Source organism: Blennius ocellaris (assembly GCF_963422515.1).
Source record: "Blennius ocellaris genome assembly, chromosome: 18".
NCBI lineage: Eukaryota > Metazoa > Chordata > Actinopteri > Blenniiformes > Blenniidae > Blennius > Blennius ocellaris.
In genome coordinates this window covers 1,127,694-1,147,146 of record NC_137667.1, presented here as the reverse complement: position 1 = coordinate 1,147,146, position 19,453 = coordinate 1,127,694, and the positions used below count along the sequence as shown (strand labels likewise).

At 53.5% G+C, this 19,453-nt stretch overlaps 1 protein-coding gene across 1 annotated transcript in view; it reads right to left on the bottom strand.

Annotated features, from left to right (window-relative positions):
* The window catches only part of rev3l (REV3 like, DNA directed polymerase zeta catalytic subunit), a gene marked incomplete at its 5' end in the record, with an annotated part of 34,110 nt that overhangs the window by 8,517 nt on the left and 6,140 nt on the right, over positions 1–19,453 (bottom strand). The window contains 12 exons of the mRNA XM_080513955.1: positions 638–763; positions 844–929; positions 1,415–2,241; positions 2,919–6,600; positions 6,746–6,888; positions 8,067–8,289; positions 8,409–8,522; positions 8,651–8,781; positions 10,458–10,539; positions 10,785–10,889; positions 17,121–17,215; positions 17,781–17,895. Of these exons, the coding sequence (XP_080370081.1) occupies positions 638–763; positions 844–929; positions 1,415–2,241; positions 2,919–6,600; positions 6,746–6,888; positions 8,067–8,289; positions 8,409–8,522; positions 8,651–8,781; positions 10,458–10,539; positions 10,785–10,889; positions 17,121–17,215; positions 17,781–17,895 (5,729 nt within the window). The remainder of the gene's footprint in view (positions 1–637; positions 764–843; positions 930–1,414; positions 2,242–2,918; positions 6,601–6,745; positions 6,889–8,066; positions 8,290–8,408; positions 8,523–8,650; positions 8,782–10,457; positions 10,540–10,784; positions 10,890–17,120; positions 17,216–17,780; positions 17,896–19,453) is intronic.

Below are 19,453 nucleotides of genomic sequence, written 5' to 3'. Positions count from 1 at the left end.
TGAGCCAAGACACATTTTTTTATCTTTGTAAAACTCTGGAGTCAGACCTCCACCTGAACATGTTAGAATTTAAACTCTGCAGCCTCTATTAACAATATAAAGTCTTTCTCATCAAAGACATCAAAGTCATTCTCATCAAAGACATCAAAGTCTTTCTCATCAAAGTTCTATCAACAGGAATCCAGTAAATCCAGAAAGCAAGGACTTTTTTTAATAGTGCCTCCCTCAGTGTGAAACCTGGACCTGATGGATGAAGAGCTGAGATCCTGGTTTTCAAAAACTTCTCCATCACTGTCACTGACACAGTACTTTGATACAAGATGGTAGCAGGAGGTGGAGATGAACCACACTGACGTCTGTCACTTTACATTTCACCGGCAAAGTTCTGTGCTGCCCTCTAGTTGTGAAGAGTATTTATACATGATTACTCTGCAACACACTGTGAGAGCAAAGGTTTTTTTTTAGAAGAAAATGTGAAATGTGATCATTTCCCACCTGACGATCTGGAGGAAACACCAGTGTGGTTGAAGAACTCTGGTCTAGATCAATGCTGCGGCTGTTTGTTTTTAACGGTTGACATTTTGACAGACTTGCATAAAGACCGAACGGAACCGATGTGCAAACAAACGTCCGTCACCTCGTGCAGAGCCTTGGCGTCCTGCAGGTTCTGCATACTGACTCTGAAGCCGTACGAGTTGGAGATGCTGTTTCCTTCAATCTGGGAGTTTTCTTTCTTTGGCACGTTCCAGGCAGCAAACTGGTTCTGAGCAGCAGGAAGAGGAGGAGTCAGGAGGAAGCACCGACGGGAAGCACCGACGGGAAGCGCCTCAGGCTCAGACTGACCTTCATCTGCGTGGTCAGCAGGACCCGCCTCAGTGGGTCCGCTTGGCTCCGCCTCCTCTGCTGGAGCCTCTGAGAGTTGGAACCTTCTGCAGGTCAACAGACACCAACAATTAACATCCATGTTGAGAAAACAGGGTTTTTTTGGTCTGTTTGTTTTGTTTAGTTTTCTTGCTTTTTGACTATTATTACTTAGTCATTGTTGTGGTTACTGTTATTTTCTAAAAGCATTATTGCTATTACTTATCCTATTCATGTTGAATTTAATTATTAAATTTTTTTCTCTTTTCTTTTGTTGTTTACTTTTTACTTTACATTCGTAGTATTTCATTATTATATTGCTGTCAGAGACTGGGTTCTATTGTTCTTGTAATTTTTATTGTTTTAAAAAAAAAAGAAAGAAAAGAAAAGGATATGATATGTACAATATCCTATGTGTATTTTTCAACCAAAAATAGATAAATAAAAAAAAAAAAAGAAAGAAAGAGAAAACGGACTGAAATTAACAGGCGGAGCTGCTTTTATTTTGTAACGACCTGCTGCTGCTAGTTTCCCGTCACTTCCGGTTCCTCACCTTCAGATATCGGCGTGCTGCACACCGGCTGGGCGTCGCCCTCGTTCCGCCACCGCCTCTTCATGAACGGCGTGCCGTCGCGGGGGCGGGGGAGGGGGAGGGGGAGGGGGAGGGGGCTGGAGGTGGCCTCCGAGAGTCTCTGCGCCAGACGGTCCGGGTCCCGGGGTCCGGTCTGCCACGGCGGCAGCTCCGGGGAATCCGGAGAGGGGATTTTACCGTCACGCTCCACCTCCTCGCCTCCATCTTGGTCCTCCGGCTCCGGAGCCACGCTGCCCTCGTCCGAAATGGGACTGAGGTTGGCGGTCTCGTGCCGCGCGTTGTGGGCGGGGCTTCGCTTCCTCCTCCTCGGTGTCCTGACGCTGGACGGGCTCCCGCACAGCTCCACCTTCACACAGCCGGAGGCGCCCGGAGCCGCCGCCGGCGACCGCTGCTGCTGGTGCTGCTCGCCTCCCTGCGGGTTCCCGTCCTCTGAGTCGCCCCGCCCCTTCCTCAGAAGCTCCGCCTCCCTCCTCGCTCTCTGCAGGCTCTCGTACTGCCGCCGGGCCTCCAGCCACAGCTGCACGCGCTGGCGGGTGGGAGGATTCCGGCAGGGCAGCAGAACCACCTTCTTGTCTGCAGGCCGGTCGGCCTCCGCCCGCCGCTTCTCCGCCGCAGCTCCCAGACGGGAGGGGGGAGTGGCGGCGGGGGCGGGGGCGGGGGCGGGGTGCGTCATGGCCGAGAAGGCCGTCTTCCAGAAGTAGAGCCCCTCCAGCGACAGGTCGCCGCTGAATTCTGAAAGTTCCCTGGTCAGCCTGGTTTCCACGGTGAGCTTCCGGCCGCCGACCTCCCTGTGGAAGAGACGGCGGCGGCGTCAGACTGAAATCCCTCGCAGACACACTCAACACACCCGCCAGTCATCCAACCGCACAACCGCGGATAAATACATTCGCAACGCTGACATTTGAAAGGCTTAGTTACTTTCGCTAACGACAGTTACGTTTTTCGCCTGCGCGTTTTTATTGGTTTGTATACATGCAAGTATTTTACCAAGTTTTCCGCAAAAACTCCTCACCTGAGCTACACGAAACCTTCGGGGATGATTCGTCACCAGCGTAGGAACAACCGAATAGATTTTGAGACGTTAACGACCAACCGTTTTTGAATAAATCCCAAAATACTGTGGAAAAAAGTGACCATGCAAATTGGATGGGAGAGGCTCCTCATGGAGGAGATCAACGTCTGTCGCCATGGAGACGCTCTCTGCTCAGTGTTTCACGCAGTGACGGCTATCACGTTAGCGATGCCAACTCGGGCGTAGCTCTAGATCGTTTCTGTGAGACGACGCAAACTTCCGTTTTGTCACAACATGACTTCCTGTCTTTTTGTGGGTCATTTCAAATTCAGTGATAATAATAATAATAATGATAATTATAGAGATACTACAACAGAACACTGAGAGCTTCAGTAAACAAAAACCTAAAAAAATAACGGTTTTCCCGAGAAGCAAAGTGAATTCAGGTCTTACATTGGTTTCCCCGGTGCGTCAGAAGGGTCGCTACAGAAGGGTTCCTGGAAGGTGGCCTCGGACATCTCCAGGTCCGGCAGGGTGCCGACGATCTCCTCCCGGTTCGGGGGGGACATGAGGGGCTTGAGGATGTGGGTCCCGGCCCCCGCCCCCGCCCCCCTCTGCTGCTGGCCCGCCCTGCCCTGCGACAGCGAGCCGGCGGAGCACGGCGAGCCGCCGGGCGTGGCGGACGACGTCAGGCCGTCGGCGCCGTCCGGCGGCTCGCTCGTCGGCGAGCCGTCGTGGTCGACGAAGGAGGCGGAGCTCAGGGGCGGGGGCGGGACGGGGTCAAAGACGGAGAAGAGCAGCTCTTTCCTCTCGCAGTGGAAGTCCTGGAAGGGGCTGAGGTTGTGGGCCTTGCCGTAGGACAGGTCCCACTCCCTGCTCTTCGCCTCGTCCGCCTCGAACGACACGAAGCTCGACTCGGACTCTCGGTTCTCCGACCTGTCGAAGAGGTCCGGGCTGGCCGGACGCTCCTCCTGCCAGTCGGGGTCCTGATGAAGGCCCCTGTCCGGTTTCTTCTCGGCAGCGGAGACGGCCTCCTGGCTGACGTCGCTCAGAAACTTCACCGGCAGGTTCTTGTCGGCCAGGACGAACTGGCTGCCGCTGTAAGGACTGGAGAACTGTGTCTGATCAATGGCGTTTATATCGAAGGTGTAGTTGTGCGGCAGCTCCGGCGACAAGCTGTCCTCCATGAAGTTACAGTTACTCTCCAGCCCGGGCTCGGCGAGGAAGAGAGGGGAGCCCTCGTCCACGCCGACCTCCTGCTTCACCGACGTGCTTGGCTCCGGGCTGCTGATCTTGGCTTTCCGGCTCCTGGGCCGTTTATCCTGGGGATTGGTCGACTTCGGGGCCCTGGGCTTCCGGGGAGCCGTGGACGGAGCTTTCCGGGACTTGTTGGGTTTGTCCGCGGGACTCAGCAGGGCGGCGGCCTGAGCCGCGGCGGTGGAGTGGCCGTCTGTGCCGACCGGCTGTACGGGGAGAGCCTGGACCTGCCGCCTCTTCTGGAGGAGCTGCTTGAGCACAGCGAGTCCGGACGGTACCTCGCAGAGCGTGGGGACGTTCCCCACCTGTGGAGAAGCTGGCGGCGGCGGCGGCGGCGGCCGTCCGTCCTCGCTGGGTTTGCGCGAGGACGGACCAGCCTGCGGCGGAACCGGAGCCGCGCACTCCTCCTGGGGCGCCTCGGCCTTCACCACGGCGGTCTGGCACCCGGTCTGCTTCGTCTGGACCGGAACTAAAGCGCTTTGGTTGACCTCCATTATGGAAGTCTCACAGTATTCAACCTTTGGTTCTAAAAAGTGAGAGTCGGGATCTGTAGAGGAGCACTGAGGAGGACACGACTCGTCCTGCGAGGAGAGAGCTTGGGAACCGGCTCCCCGTTTGGGTTTCTGGGTCGTTGTCTTACGAGCTCGTCGGGGTCTCGGCGTGGGTGGAGCACTGTGGACGGGCACCTCGGCCTTCTTCCGCTGCCTGGCTGAGGCGCTGCCTCGTTTCGGCCTCCCCCTCTTGGACTCTTCTGCCTCGGGAGGCTTCTTAGCAGACCGACCGGGTTTCCTTTTGCCGACCTCTGCCGACTTCTTGGGTTTGGCAGCTTGGCGCTTCTTTTGTGCGACTTTGGGCGAAGACGCCCTGCGCGGCCGTTGAGCAGCAGAGCTGAGGCAAGGGTCGCTGAGCGGGTTGATCAGCTGCTCTGGACCGTCCATGAGAGGGTCGCTGGGGGACCAGCAGCGTGGGGGGGACACGTTGATGGGGCTGGGGGACCGATCGGAGAGGTAGCCCAGCTCCAGCATGACGTCGGTGAACTCGGAGTCGTGGTCGTCGGCCAGTTCACAGTAACAAGGCCGAGCTGGAGGCAGAGAGGGCAGGACCAAGCCCCTCTGGCAGCCTCCGCTCCTTTTGACCCTCCCCGCCTTTCTGATTCTGGCTTTGGGGTTGTTCACCATCTTTTTAGTCGACGAGCCCACTTTCGCTTTTCTTTTGGGATGTTTTTTGGCCTTGGGCTCGGTGACTGGGAACTTGACGGCGGTGGATTCTGGCACCTTGGGCCAGAACTCTTTAAGAGGAGCCAGTTTATCGTACCTGTCCAGCCTGTCCGGGGTCAACAGCACCAGCGGTTCCTGTGCGTTCACTTTGGACATCTTCACCAGCATGTTTTTCTGCCCTTTGAATCTGTTGATGATGATGTACTTGATTATGATCGGAGGTTCTTTCTTGCGTCTCTTCTGAGACTTCACCTCTTGCCCGCTGGACACGCCGCCCTCCTTCGGCTGTTCTTTGGCGGAGTTTCTGGAACGAGCGGTGCCGGACGGTTCTCCCTCCTCCCCGTCGCCGTTCATCTTCCGTTTGGCCCTCAGGGTGTATTTACTCCCGGGCAGCGCCGACGGTTTGGTGCAGGTGACTTTAGCGGAGAGTTCTTGCGTGGGGCTGTCGTCGGCCGAGTCCTTCGCCTCCTCGGAGAAACAGGAACCAGCGGAGGAGCTGGAGACGACGGGTTGGGTCGGTTCTACGGTCTGCTCACTGTCTGACATCTCCCCACTTTCTTTCTCCTCTTCCACTTCCGACACCGGCTCTGTGATTGGCCCCTCTGGAACCGGTGTGTCCTCGGCGGGCTGGCTTTCAGACGCCGACATCTCGGACTCTGTGGTCTCTGGGTAAGGAGGCGTGAGCGAGGCGGGATCCGGTGTGGGAGTGGTGCCATCCTGGCTGTCGGAGGTCAGGTTCTGGACAATCTTTATCTTATTTCCAGTCATTCCCAACCGCTTCTTGAGCTTCGACCGGCGAGGCTGGGTCTGTTCCAGCTTGTTGAGGGTGTCGCCCAGCTTCTTGGTCCCGGCCTTCTTCCTGCTGAGGCAGTTGGAGAGGATGACGCTGGGAAAGAACTCGTAGTGCGCTTCCTGCTGGGCCACAATGGTCCGCTCGGTCTTGTTCTCCTGATAGTCCTCGTACCTGATTTTGAGCTCGCCCACGTCTCCCTCCTCGGTGTCCGGGCCCAGTTCCTCCTCCTGCGGATCCAGGAACTCGTCCTTGTTCGGCGACGGCGCCGCGGCGATGCTCCTCAGGATGGGACTCTTCGTCTCCTTCGCGCTGAGCTCCAGCTCCGTCTTGGCCGAGCAGTTCCTCAGCTCGGAGTAGCAGAAAGCGAAGGTCCTGTGGTTCTGGAGGATGGACAGACAGTTGCTCTCTACATTCTTGATGCTGCCGTACTTCTTCCTGTTCTTGGTGACTTTCCCGTTGCCGAACGAGAAACCCTCCCGGTCCGCCTTGTCGTAGCCGTACAGGGGCGTGATGTCCTCCGCGTCGACGCAGATTTGCGACACCTCCGGCTGGCCGGCCGTCTTGCAGGGGACGGGGTGCTTGACGGGCGGCATGTAGGGAATCTCTTTGTTCACCCTGAAGCCGGTTGAACATTCGCTGCTGCCGTCCTGGCCGCTCTTAATCTGAAAGTGCTTGTCCAGCGGTGGCTCGGTGTCCAGCACACGGACCGGCCGGTGCTCGTGGTGTTTGAGCTCCAGAAGGGTCTTTGCAGACGAGGGGGTCTCCAGTGGCACCGTCTCACCGGGGAAGGGGTTTCTCTTCCCCAGCATCTTCTCCGTCACCGTGAGGGAAGACTGGGTCATGGAGCCGCTGTCGGTTAGAGACGAATCTAGAGACACAGGAGGACAAGAGTTCAGCTGCTTTGGTGCCACACCGGTGTGTTTTAATGTTGGGCTCTCTGTGTGTGTGTGTGTGTGTGTGTGTGTGTGTGTGTGTGTGTGTGTGTGTGTGTGTGTGTGTGTGTGTGGACTCACCGCTGCTCTCATCCGCGGCCCCGTCCAGCTGCAGGATGGACAGGTTGGCGAACGGAGAGCTGTGCCCGCTCCACTCCATGTCCTCGTCTGAAGAGTCCTGGTGGTCGTCACTCAGGGCGTCCTCCGTGTCCTTCACACTGGGTCTGCACACACACACACACACACACACACACACACACAAACACGCACACGCACACACACACGCACACACACATTAATCCTGTTATATTTTGCATGAGTAAACAGACTCATGAAAGAAAGGATATTTTCTGTCTCGACGCCTCAACAAACAAAAGCTTTTAATTTGTAATTCAGAGGTTATTATGGTACTACGTTATCGGTCCGGCCCACTCAACATTAAATTGACTTGTTGCTAAGCCCCGCCCACAAATGCCGATCGACCAATAGCTTTCCGCTCCCAGCTGCCCCGGACTCTGACCAACAACCTCGACTTGCTGCCGTGTGAAGTCACATGATCCGTTTTAATCGTTAGAAGTCTTGGTTTGACAATTTTGATCATCTGCACTCTACTTGTTTAATAAACACTTAACAATTCATGTTAGCAACAACAAAAATTCTCTCTTTTTCAAAACAAACACCGATCCGCCGCTTCGCACCTAGCATGCACTGCACCTAGCATGCACCGCCTCTAGCATGCACTGCACCTAGCATGCACCGCCTCTAGCATGCACTGCACCTAGCATGCACCTCCTCTAGCATGCACTGCACCTAGCATGCACCGCCTCTAGCATGCACTGCACCTAGCATGCACCGCCTCTAGCATGCACTGCACCTAGCATGCACCTCCTCTAGCATGCACTGCACCATACCTAGCATGCACCGCCTCTAGCATGCACTGCACCTAGCATGCACCTCCTCTAGCATGCACTGCACCTAGCATGCACCGCCTCTAGCATGCACCGCCTCTAGCATGCACTGCACCTAGCATGCACCTCCTCTAGCATGCACTGCACCTAGCATGCACCGCCTCTAGCATGCACTGCACCTAGCATGCACCGCCTCTAGCATGCACTGCACCTAGCATGCACCACCTCTAGCATGCACCGCGGTGCATTTCACATAGGATCAATAAGAAGCAGGAAATTGATGGCTCCTGTAGAACTGAACCCTTATTGTGCACCACGTTCATATTTTTAATCCTGATTATTCACGACGAATCCCTTTCATCGCCAGAGCAAAGCTGCAGAAACAAGGTCGGAGATTGTGGCTCATCAGCCCCGAGACGGTGGCTCCAGCGAGGCGCTCGCCGCCTTACGTGTGAACGAGCTTTTAAAAATGTATTCCTCCACGCTGGACCGACCTGACGGAGGACGGGGGGCTCTCGGGGGGCTCGCTGTCCCACCGCTGCGACATGAGGCTGCTGAGCTGCGTCTCCTCCTCGTCCAGCTCCGGCTCCGCCTCCTCCTCGTCGCTGTTGCAGTGGTAGGGGAGGGGCTGCGAGCTCTGGCGGGCGGGGGTCCGGCAGAAGCCGTCGTCCTCCAGACCGGCCAGCAGGTCGATGAGGGACTGGTCCCGGCTGCCCTCTGCGCACAGAGACACACAACAGCCTCCAGAGTCTCGTCCGGCCTCCAGCCTGCCACCGCTAGGGGGTCAAACTGGTTCCCGGGGGGGGGGGGGGAGGGGGGGACGGTAAAAGGCCTACCGAGCAGGACGGACGTCTGAGACGGAGGGAGGAAAGTCTGACTGGTCTCCAGGAGGCCCAGGATGGCCTCCTCGTCCACCACGGCCTCCTCCGGGACTCTGCTCCTCACCGAGTCTGCAGCACAGGAGATCGCCTTGAACCGTCACGGTGCCACAACGTCTGAGAAGCTTTTGTTTTTGAAGCATTAAAAAAAAAAAAAAAAAAAAAACAACTTCTGACGCCTGAAGCAGGCGTGTCTCTACCTGGCTGCGAGTCCCGGTGCTCCTCCACGGCGCTGGCCAGGGAGCAAGGCAGGCGCTCGGGGCTCAGAGGGTCCAGGTGCAGGCTGAAGTGCCCCTGGTCCTCCAGGTCCCCCGCCGACGGTTCCTGGGTCCTGATCGGGAAGAGACACCGTCACACCGTCACATCATCACACCGCCACACCGTCACACGGCTTTTTCCCAAACACACTCGGAGCCGCCGGGCCGCCAGGTATTGTTGCCGCGGCGACTCGTTCCAAACCGTCTCACGCGAGCCGAAGCAGTGAAATTCGACCCCTCAACTTCTTCTAGACGCGACTTTGACAAGGAGGCAGGAGCTCCGCTGGTTTCCTGCCAGCGCACCAACCTTCCTGCTGCAGTCCTGCTTTATGAGCATCTTTTCACCGGGAATCCTAATCAGGGGAAATACTCGCTTTACGGTGTGTGTGTGTGTGTGTGTGTGTGTGTGTGTGTGTGTGTGTGTGTGTCTCTAAGTGCAGGAGAGAGGATATGAATGGAAAACAGGCAGGCAGCCAGCAGAGCTTTGTCTCCCTCCGGATCGCTCTCAGCCGCCGGCTGCCGATCACGCTCTTTTACCCACGCTGCCCCGCTGCATCGCCTAGCAACTCGCCCATTTAGCGGCTGTGAAATATTGAAAGGCGGGAGCAGGAAGGCGGCTGCTACCTGCAGGTTTGGAAGGAGTCTCACGGGATTTATGACACGTGAAAGACAGAGAGAGAGAGAGAGAGAGAGAGAAAGAGGGAGAGAGAGAGGGAGAGATCTATAACGAGGTGCAGTTCCTGCAGGGATCCACAAGGGGGCGTCACACTGAACTAAGTCAGCGTCACAATATCAGAGCCTGGAGACAAAGAGGGGGCGAGTCCACAGAGGAAACCTTACCCTGAAAGTCATTCTTTATCAAACATGTTGAAAACCTGCTGATGGAGGCGAATAAAATTTTTCTGCCGTGATCGTTTGGTTTTGTGAAAATATGGATATTTTCCATCTCGACGCCTCAACAAACAAAAGCTTTTAATTTGTAATTCAGAGGTTATTATGGTACTCCGTTATCGGTCCGGCCCACTCGACATTAATTTAACCTGTCGCTAAGCCCCGCCCACAAATGCCGATCGACCAATAGCTTTCCGCTCCCAGCTGCCCGGACTCTGACCAACAACCTCGACTTGCTGCCGTGTGAAGTCACATGATCCGTTTTAATCGTTTAGAAGTCTTGGTTTGACAATTTTCATCATAATCTAGTGTCTTCAGAAGAAAACTGCACAAAATATAAGAGCAAAATTTTGCTTCCAGCGATGTGAATGTCTGTGAATAAAATACACAAAGTTGTGTGTATGTGTGTACTTTTACCATAATTTGAAATATTTGTGGCGAATTAATAGAAAGAAAAAAAAAAGACTCCGACAATGAAAACGCTAAACTTTTATGCGTTTTGAGCATCAGTTCACACGACGATGACGCTCAGAGGGACCGAAATGGAAACTTTTTGAAAAGAGCTTCCAAGGTGGAACTTCTTGGGGGGGAAAAAAACAACAACCTCCGTCTCCGTGGAAACGGGGGGAGAAAAAATGTAAAAACCACACAACTTTTTGATGTAGTTTCTCTTTGTAGTTAACTCTGTGTGACGCCGCTTTTCCTCTGCTGCACGTGGGGAGTTTCCCCTCACACACTCCTCAGTGTGTGTGTGTGTGTGTGTGTGTGTGTGTGTGTGTGTGTGTGTGTGTGTGTGTGTGTGTGTGTGTGTGTGTGTGTGTTGCAGCCAGGACGGGTAAACAGAATCGTCCACTCACACATCAAGTCGTTCTCTTTCAGGATGTCCTTCAACCTCTTCAGCAGGATCTTCTCGCTCTCCGTGGGGACGGCGAACTCACGACCTGACACACACACACACACACACACACACACACACACACACACACACACACACACACACACACACACACACACACACACACACAACACACACACACACACACACACACACACACACACACACACACACACACACACACACACACACACACACACACACACGCACACACACACACACTCTACTGTTTAACCTGCAGGTCTTTACAGACAGAAATGAACACGTAGCGCAGGAAGCCGAGCGTCTCACCCTGGGACTCGTTGGCGTCGATCTGGGAGTCGTCGTTCTTCTCCCTCCTCCGCTGCCTCTCGTCCTCCCAGATGGCCTGCAGACCCGGGTTCCTGCCGATCTGATCTGGACACACAGAGACACACAACCTGCAACGTCAACAACAACTGACACAGACGGAGGGAACAATAATAAAACAAGTGCATGTTTCTTTAAAGATTAAAACCACATTTTGTGGTTTTTATTTATTTTTACATTTTAACACAGTAGTGTGAACACAGAAACAGTGAAAACTCTGTATGAACACATACACACTCTCAGATACAAACAACAGAAAAAGGAAAATGAATAAATAATAATCAAATCAAATAACCACTCAGTGAGAGGCCGTCGTTTGTCACTTCCCCCAGACCAGTATGATTGTCCACGATGCTCTTCTTCATCCCCCGATATTGTACGTCCCTCCACAAAGTTCACAAACGGTGTCCAGACCTTCTCAAAGACGTCCTCTTTCCCTTTCACTATATATGTGATTGGTTCCCGTGGTAAAGCCGCCAACATTTGCTTTATCCAACGTCCAATAGTGGGTTCCCTTGTCTCTTTCCACTTTAGTGCAATTAGTCTCTTTGCTTGCAACAAACCCATATTAACCAACCTGCAGCACCGTGACTCCTCCACCAGTCAGCACCTGTGCTTTATTTACTGTTTTTATGTGTTATTCTTGTATTTATTTCTTGATGTATTGTTTTTATAGCTTTGTTGTAAAGCACTTTGGGAACCACTGGGTTATTGTAAAGGGCTATACAAACAACATTTGATTGATTGATTGATTGATTTGGAGGCTGCTTCCCAACGGAACGTTCCGGGAGAAAGTTGCCGTGAACTTTAGCAAAAAGGCGCTCAACATTGCATTTTTATTTTAAAGATCACAGATCAGACACACACAGACACACACACACACACACACACACACACACACACGTCGGTAAAGCAGAAGTCCGTTTCCCACTCCTCGTGGAAGTTTTTTTTGTTTTGTTGCTACCGGCGGGACCGCTATCTGCTGCCGCCACTGTTGCTACGGTAACACGCCAACAGTCAAGAGAAGCGCTCGTCCAAGGCCGTGTGAGAAAACCTGTGACTTTCATTGGTTTTACCTGGAGACCAGACGAACGCGTCACATTATTAACCTTTAGAGGAGCGCGAGCGGCCAGGAAACACCAGACGAGCCCCAGCCTGGCGCTCACTTTACATTTCTATTTTAAACAATGACGTCCGCGACGTTCTGTTGCTATTTTGACACGTTAAAATTTATTTTTCCATTAAAAACACTCGTTCTTCAGACGGGTCGTACTATCCGGCTTTCAAAACATACATTGATCTAAAAACTTCACAACCAAAGCTTCTAATCTCATTTTAATTATTAATGGATCATAGGAGCTACATTCAGAATCTGCTGTGTTTGTGTGTGACGGTGTCTCGCTCGGCGTCTGACGGTGTCTCGCTCAGCATCTGACGGTGTCTCGCTCGGAGTCTCGCTCGGCGTCTGACGGTGTCTCGCTAGGCGTCTGACGGTGTCTCACTCAGCATCTGACGGTGTCTCGCTCGGTGTCTGACGGTGTCTCGCTCAGCATCTGACGGTGTCTCGCTCGGAGTCTCGCTCGGCGTCTGACGGTGTCTCGCTCGGCGTCTGACGGTGCCTCGCTCGGAGTCTGACGGTGTCTCGCTCTGCGTCTGACGGTGTCTCGCTCGGCGTCTGACGGTGTCTCGCTCAGAGTCTCGCTCGGCGTCTGACGGTGCCTCGCTCTGCGTCTGACGGTGTCTCGCTCGGAGTCTGACGGTGTCTCGCTCTGCGTCTGACGGTGTCTCGCTCGGAGTCTGACGGTGTCTCGCTCGGAGTCTGACGGTGTCTCGCTCAGAGTCTCGCTCGGAGTCTGACGGTGTCTCGCTCGGCGTCTGACGGTGCCTCGCTCGGAGTCTGACGGTGTCTCGCTCTGCGTCTGACGGTGTCTCGCTCGGCGTCTGACGGTGTCTCGCTCAGAGTCTCGCTCGGAGTCTGACGGTGTCTCGCTCAGAGTCTCGCTCGGAGTCTGACGGTGTCTCGCTCTGCGTCTGACGGTGTCTCGCTCGGCGTCTGACGGTGTCTCGCTCAGAGTCTCGCTCGGAGTCTGACGGTGTCTCGCTCAGAGTCTCGCTCGGAGTCTGACGGTGTCTCGCTCGGCGTCTGACGGTGTCTCGCTCAGAGTCTCGCTCGGCGTCTGACGGTGTCTCGCTTGGCGTCTGACGGTGTCTCGCTCTGAGTCTGACGGTGTCTCGCTCGGCGTCTGACGGTGTCTCGCTCGGCGTCTGACGGTGTCTCGCTCGGAGTCTGACGGTGTCTTTATTGCTGTGTGACGGTGTCTTTCTTGCTGTGTGACGGTGTCTTTCTTGATGTGTGACGGTGTCTTTCTTGCTGTGTGACGGTGTCTTTCTTGCTGTGTGACGGTGTCTTTCTTGCTGTGTGACGGTCTTTCTTGCTGTGTGACGGTGTCTTTCTTGCTGTGTGACGGTGTCTTTCTTGCTGTGTGACGGTGTCTTTCTTGCTGTGTGACGGTGTCTTTCTTGCTGTGTGACGGTGTCTTTCTTGCTGTGTGACGGTGTCTTTCTTGCTGTGTGACGGTGTCTTTCTTGCTGTGTGACGGTGTCTTTCTTGCTGTGTGACGGTGTCTTTCTTGATGTGTGACGGTGTCTTTCTTGCTGTGTGACGGTGTCTTTCTTGCTGTGTGACGGTGTCTTTCTTGCTGTGTGACGGTGTCTTTCTTGCTGTGTGACGGTGTCTTTCTTGCTGTGTGACGGTGTCTTTCTTGATGTGTGACGGTGTCTTTCTTGATGTGTGACGGTGTCTTTCTTGCTGTGTGACGGTGTCTTTCTTGCTGTGTGACGGTGTCTTTCTTGCTGTGTGACGGTGTCTTTCTTGCTGTGTGACGGTGTCTTTCTTGCTGTGTGACGGTGTCTTTCTTGCTGTGTGACGGTGTCTTTCTTGCTGTGTGACGGTGTCTTTCTTGCTGTGTGACGGTGTCTTTCTTGCTGTGTGACGGTGTCTTTCTTGCTGTGTGACGGTGTCTTTCTTGCTGTGTGACGGTGTCTTTCTTGATGTGTGACGGTGTCTTTCTTGATGTGTGACGGTGTCTTTCTTGATGTGTGACGGTGTCTTTCTTGATGTGTGACGGTGTCTTTCTTGATGTGTGACGGTGTCTTTCTTGCTGTGTGACGGTGTCTTTCTTGCTGTGTGACGGTGTCTTTCTTGATGTGTGACGGTGTCTTTCTTGCTGTGTGACGGTGTCTTTCTTGCTGTGTGACGGTGTCTTTCTTGCTGTGTGACGACTCCTCTCAATGACGTCAATCTTCTCAGAATCAATCGGACAGCCTGATGACGCCAACGCCACAGAGCTCAAAGGCCTTGTGTCCTAAACTGAGGCAGTCAGCCAAGCAGCAGATGTAGTGGTACAGGTCGTCCAGGCAAGCAAACTGCAGAACCACACTGGTACCTTTTGTGTGTGGAAAGCCGGAGTGGCATCGCGAGTGACTGTCCACCACGGCGAAGAGTCCGTCCTCACAGATGACGGCCGTGGTGTTTGCACACACCGTCAGGAGACATGTGCTGTACTGACTGAAGATCCTCTCCAGCGCGTTTCTCAGACTGAAGAGCACCTCAATATCGATTAACTCGCCCTCCATCACGTCGACGTCGCCGGACATCGTGTCGCCATAAAAAATCATTATCACCTGCTCCTCTACCTCCAGCTGCTCTGGCAAGTCCGGGATGGACAGCAGGTCTGAAGCATCTGTGTAGTTTGGGCTTTCAATCAAAGTGGTGTACAACTCGTCACCGAACATCAGAGTGTCATCAAGGTCACCCTTGTCCCAGGACAACACGCTGTTCACTGCATGTCTGGCTAAGCTAGTAACAGCTATCGCCATGCACTGGACTCCTCTATACCTAAAGGCCTCGTGCCCCTGATGAAACGAACCACACAGAACCTTCATCATCCTAGGGCTTGTCCAGTGGTCAGCCTGTACGGCCACGGCAGCAGAGGGAGACTCCAGCCCCTCTGCACCAATCAGCCCCGAGTCCAAAGCGCTGACCGACCCACCCTGGCATCCATCCTTTTCCTGAGTGTCTCCGTCTGTTTCGGCTGGAGGCGGCAGGGTAGAGGACGGAGCACTGGTGTCCCCATGTCCCTTAGCGTCTCCCATCTCTTCTGAGAGAACCCTGACAAGCTCCTGGACAAAGCCATAGATATGACCTTCACAGCCGGCCCTGGGACCACCTTGGGGGCTCCACCCAGATGGACGTGCCTGGTAGACCACTAAAGGGAGGCCACCGGGGGGCGTCCTACTCAGAAGCCCTAACGACTTCAACTGGCTCCTCTCAATGTGGAAGAGCGGCGGCTCGACTCGGAGTCCCTCAGGAATGGCTGAGTTCAACACTCTGTCGTCACGATCCACCCCCACCAACCTGCGGAGGAAAGTCATCTGGGACTCTTGGAACCACGATCTCATGGTTTCGGTCATGACCAAACCTTTGGGACCATAGGTGATGGCGGGGACGTAGACCGAGTGGGAAACGGAGCGCTTTGCGTTATGGCTCTGCTCCCTCATCACCTCAGTGATCCAGTGCAGTGACAGCATTACTACAGCCGTCTGTCTGAACATGTGGTCCACCCTCCCCTCCCCCCGCCCACCACCAGGGACTAAGCTACGGTGGAATCCAGACGTCTCCTGCTCAGCCTTGGTGTCCTCCACTTTATCCGGGTACTTCTGCAGTTGATTCAGGAACGCGTCCAGGTTGGTCCTGATGGTTGTTACATCCTCATCCTTTTCCTGCAGTTCCTTCTGTAGAGCTTCACACTCGGCCTCCTTGCTTTCCAAGGCACTTTTGAGGGTACACACTTCCGACTGCAGGTCATGAGTGTTTTTGTCACAGTCGCCCATGTGCTCTTGGTACTTTTCTTTCTCAATGCGAAAGGCATACAGGACCTCATCCACGAAATTGTCTTGGTCCTGCAACTCCCTCTCAGTGTTTTCACGTTCTAACTGGAGACATTTTTCTAAGGCCTGGACCTCCTCCTCCTGGTCTCTCAGCTCTTGGTGCTTTTCACTGACCTCACGTTTGAGGGTACACACTTCCGACTGCAGGCCATGAGTGTTTTTCTCACAGTCGCCCATGTGCTCTTGGTACTTTTGCACCTGATTCTGAGAGGCATGCATGAGCTCAGCCATTTGGTTGTCTCTCTCCTGCAACCGCATCTCATTTCCTTCTCTTTCTGACTGGAGAGACTTTTCTAAGGCCTGGACCTCCTCCTCCTGGTCTCTCAGCCGTCGCTCCTTATCGTGGAGCTCAGAGTCCAACTGTCCCAGTTTGGCCTCCAGAGCTCCGACCCGGCTGCTCAGTTCCTCCTTCTCTTTCAGCAGTTTGTCATTGTCTCCTTTCAAACTGCAGACGACCGGAGGAAGCTGGCTGAGGCGGTGCTTGCACTGGCAATACGGGGCCGACCCGTCTCCAACTGTCTCCGGCTGAGTGGCCACCTCACCCTCCAGGTTACCTTTAGACCCCACATGTCTGAAGAACTCATCCTTTTCTGACAACAGTTGGTCTCTGTGTTCTTCCACGCTCCTTAAATGCCGCCAGAGCTTAAAGTAATCCTCAACCTGGTCATTGCTCAGGTTTCGGTAAAACGTCAGCTCATTCGAATGTTTGAGCGGCTCAAAAGTACAACCTGCAGTTAATGGTTGTGTTCTCTGCATTGTTGAAGTAGAATACTGTGACATATTTGGACTTTTAAGTTGTACAGATGATATCTCTCGTAATCTCTCTTGTAATCTCTCGTTTTCGCTCATTGTCTCTCGTAATCTCTCGTTTTCGCTCGTAATCTCTTGTTGTCTCTCGTAATCGCTTGTTGTGTCTCGTGGCCTCTGGACTCCGTTTGACAGCTCTGGTGGCCTTTCATCTTCCTTACTGCCTCTTGTCTGTGATGTTATGACCTGATGACTTTGATGTTCAGATGTCCAGATGACATCATAGCATGATTTCAACATGAAAGGCTTTCATGTTCAAAGTGAGCTTTCATGTTCTGGTGTTGTCCTGGTAACGGCTAGCATGGCTAGCATGGCAGCCGTTACCAGGAAACTACGTTGTTTTCAGCATTCCCGCTGGTACCATGGAAACGGACGTCATTTTCAAAACGTTGCTGTGGAAAACTTTTAAAACAATAAAAGGATAATATCTTTGTTTTTGAAACATGGTCGTGTGAACGGGGCCTCACGCAGCATTGATCCTTCATCGGACTTTGTGTTTACATATTACATGGCCGTGCTTACTTTCGATGTCCAGGCGGTTGAGGATGTCCACGGCCACGGCGTCGACCTCCAGCTCACACGTGCTCTGCTTCTCCACCCCTTCCTGGACCAAGGAGCTGCAGGAGGAGGGAACCACGCCGTTAAAAGTTCAGCAGCAAAAGCAGCTCAGACGAGACGCAGTGAATAAATACATGAACGTAACATCTAAAGTCCTCGTCTGTTCCTGCAAAGCTGCAAATATCCCCACGTTTTCAGACGGCCTCAGCAACAAAAAAACATCTGTTCACACGGCAACGGCGTAAACACTAAAAATATTGTAGTTTTCATGTTGGGCCACCAGTGGGTGCTGTTGTTGGTTTTTGTAATGAAAGCGCACCAATATGCCTACAGACAGCAACACGACATAAACAACAACAGAAGTACACAGAAGGGATTGTTATTGTGAGGTCCGTCAAAATAAAAGCACCGAGTCCCGGGAGAACATGGGAGTGTGAGTCGTGAAACGTTGTTCCGATTTGTCTTTACTGAGCATGTGCAGAAGGAGTATTTCGTGCGCAGTAGCTGCGTTGCGCGATTTAGAGGGAAACCGAGCGCCGTTGTCATGGAAACAGACAGCGAAACACCTTGAAAGCTTTCCGTTTCACTTGGATAAAGTACTAAACACAACACTGCTGCACTCACCACGGGAGGGAGTCTTCCTCCCAGCGGACCAGCGCTCCTCCCGCTGTGCTGGCGTTGAGGGTGGAGGTGCCGGGGCTCCTCCAGGGGCTGCTTGACGGCCGGTCGGTGGATCCTTCTGGAACACACAGCGAGAGGCAGGACAGCGTTTAACCCAGGGCCGTCAAACTGATTCCAGTTGAGGGGCCACATCCACCTAATCTGACCTCTGGAGGGCCAACAAGTCCAATAAAACATGTTAAACTGCAGATACGGACACATGTCAAAGTCTTTCCTTCTTTTGATCCTTTTGAAATTGCAACAATTTGCCAGTCTATTCTGAAATTCACATATTAAAGGAAATCAGATATTATTATATTTGGGAAAAACTCCCCTCAGTCACCTGTAGCTGGATGTCGGATTTTTGTTCAGGATTAAAACAATTTGTCATCGTCTGGAAATTGTTTTGAGTTTACGTGTCTAAAGTATCAATTAGACACGTAATTAAGTCATATTTTTTCCCACAGATGATCGTCTTTGCCGACAAGCCAGGGTTTTAGAATTTCCCCACTCAGGGACCTGTTTAAAAAATAAATAAATAAAGTTTTCACGCTTCTAAAACCACCTCATGAGGACGACAGGCCAGAAACATCTGGTTCAGGTGAACCAGGGTCCTGGTGTGGACGACAGGCAAGAAACATCTGGTCCAGGTGAACCAGGGTCCTGGTGTGGACGACAGGCCAGAAACATCTGGTCCAGGTGAACCAGGGTCCTGGTGTGGACGACAGGCCAGAAACATCTGGTCCAGGTGAACCAGGGTCCTGGTGTGGACGACAGGCCAGAAACATCTGGTTCAGGTGAACCAGGGTCCTGGTGTGGACGACAGGCCAGAAACATCTGGTTCAGGTGAACCAGGGTCCTGGTGTGGACAACAGGCCAGAAACATCTGGTCCAGGTGAACCAGGGTCCTGGTGTGGATGACAGACCAGAAACATCTGGTTCAGGTGAACCAGGGTCCTGGTGTGGATGACAGACCAGAAACATCTGGTTCAGGTGAACCAGGGTCCTGGTGTGGACGACAGGCCAGAAACATCTGGTTCAGGTGAACCAGGTTCCTGGTGTGGACGACAGGCCAGAAACATCTGGTTCAGGTGAACCAGGTTCCTGGTGTGGACGACAGGCCAGAAACATCTGGTTCAGGTGAACCAGGTTCCTGGTGTGGACAACAGGCAAGAAACATCTGGTCCAGGTGAACCAGGGTCCTGGTGTGGACGACAGGCAAGAAACATCTGGTTCAGGTGAACCAGGTTCCTGGTTCAGGTGAACCAGGGTCCTGGTGTGGATGACAGACCAGAAACATCTGGTTCAGGTGAACCAGGGTCCTGGTGTGGACGACAGGCCAGAAACATCTGGTCCAGGTGAACCAGGGTCCTGGTGTGGACGACAGGCCAGAAACATCTGGTTCAGGTGAACCAGGGTCCTGGTGTGGACGACAGGCCAGAAACATCTGGTTCAGGTGAACCAGGGTCCTGGTGTGGACGACAGGCCAGAAACATCTGGTTCAGGTGAACCAGGGTCCTGGTGTGGATGACAGACCAGAAACATCTGGTTCAGGTGAACCAGGGTCCTGGTGTGGATGACAGACCAGAAACATCTGGTTCAGGTGAACCAGGGTCCTGGTGTAGACAACAGGCCAG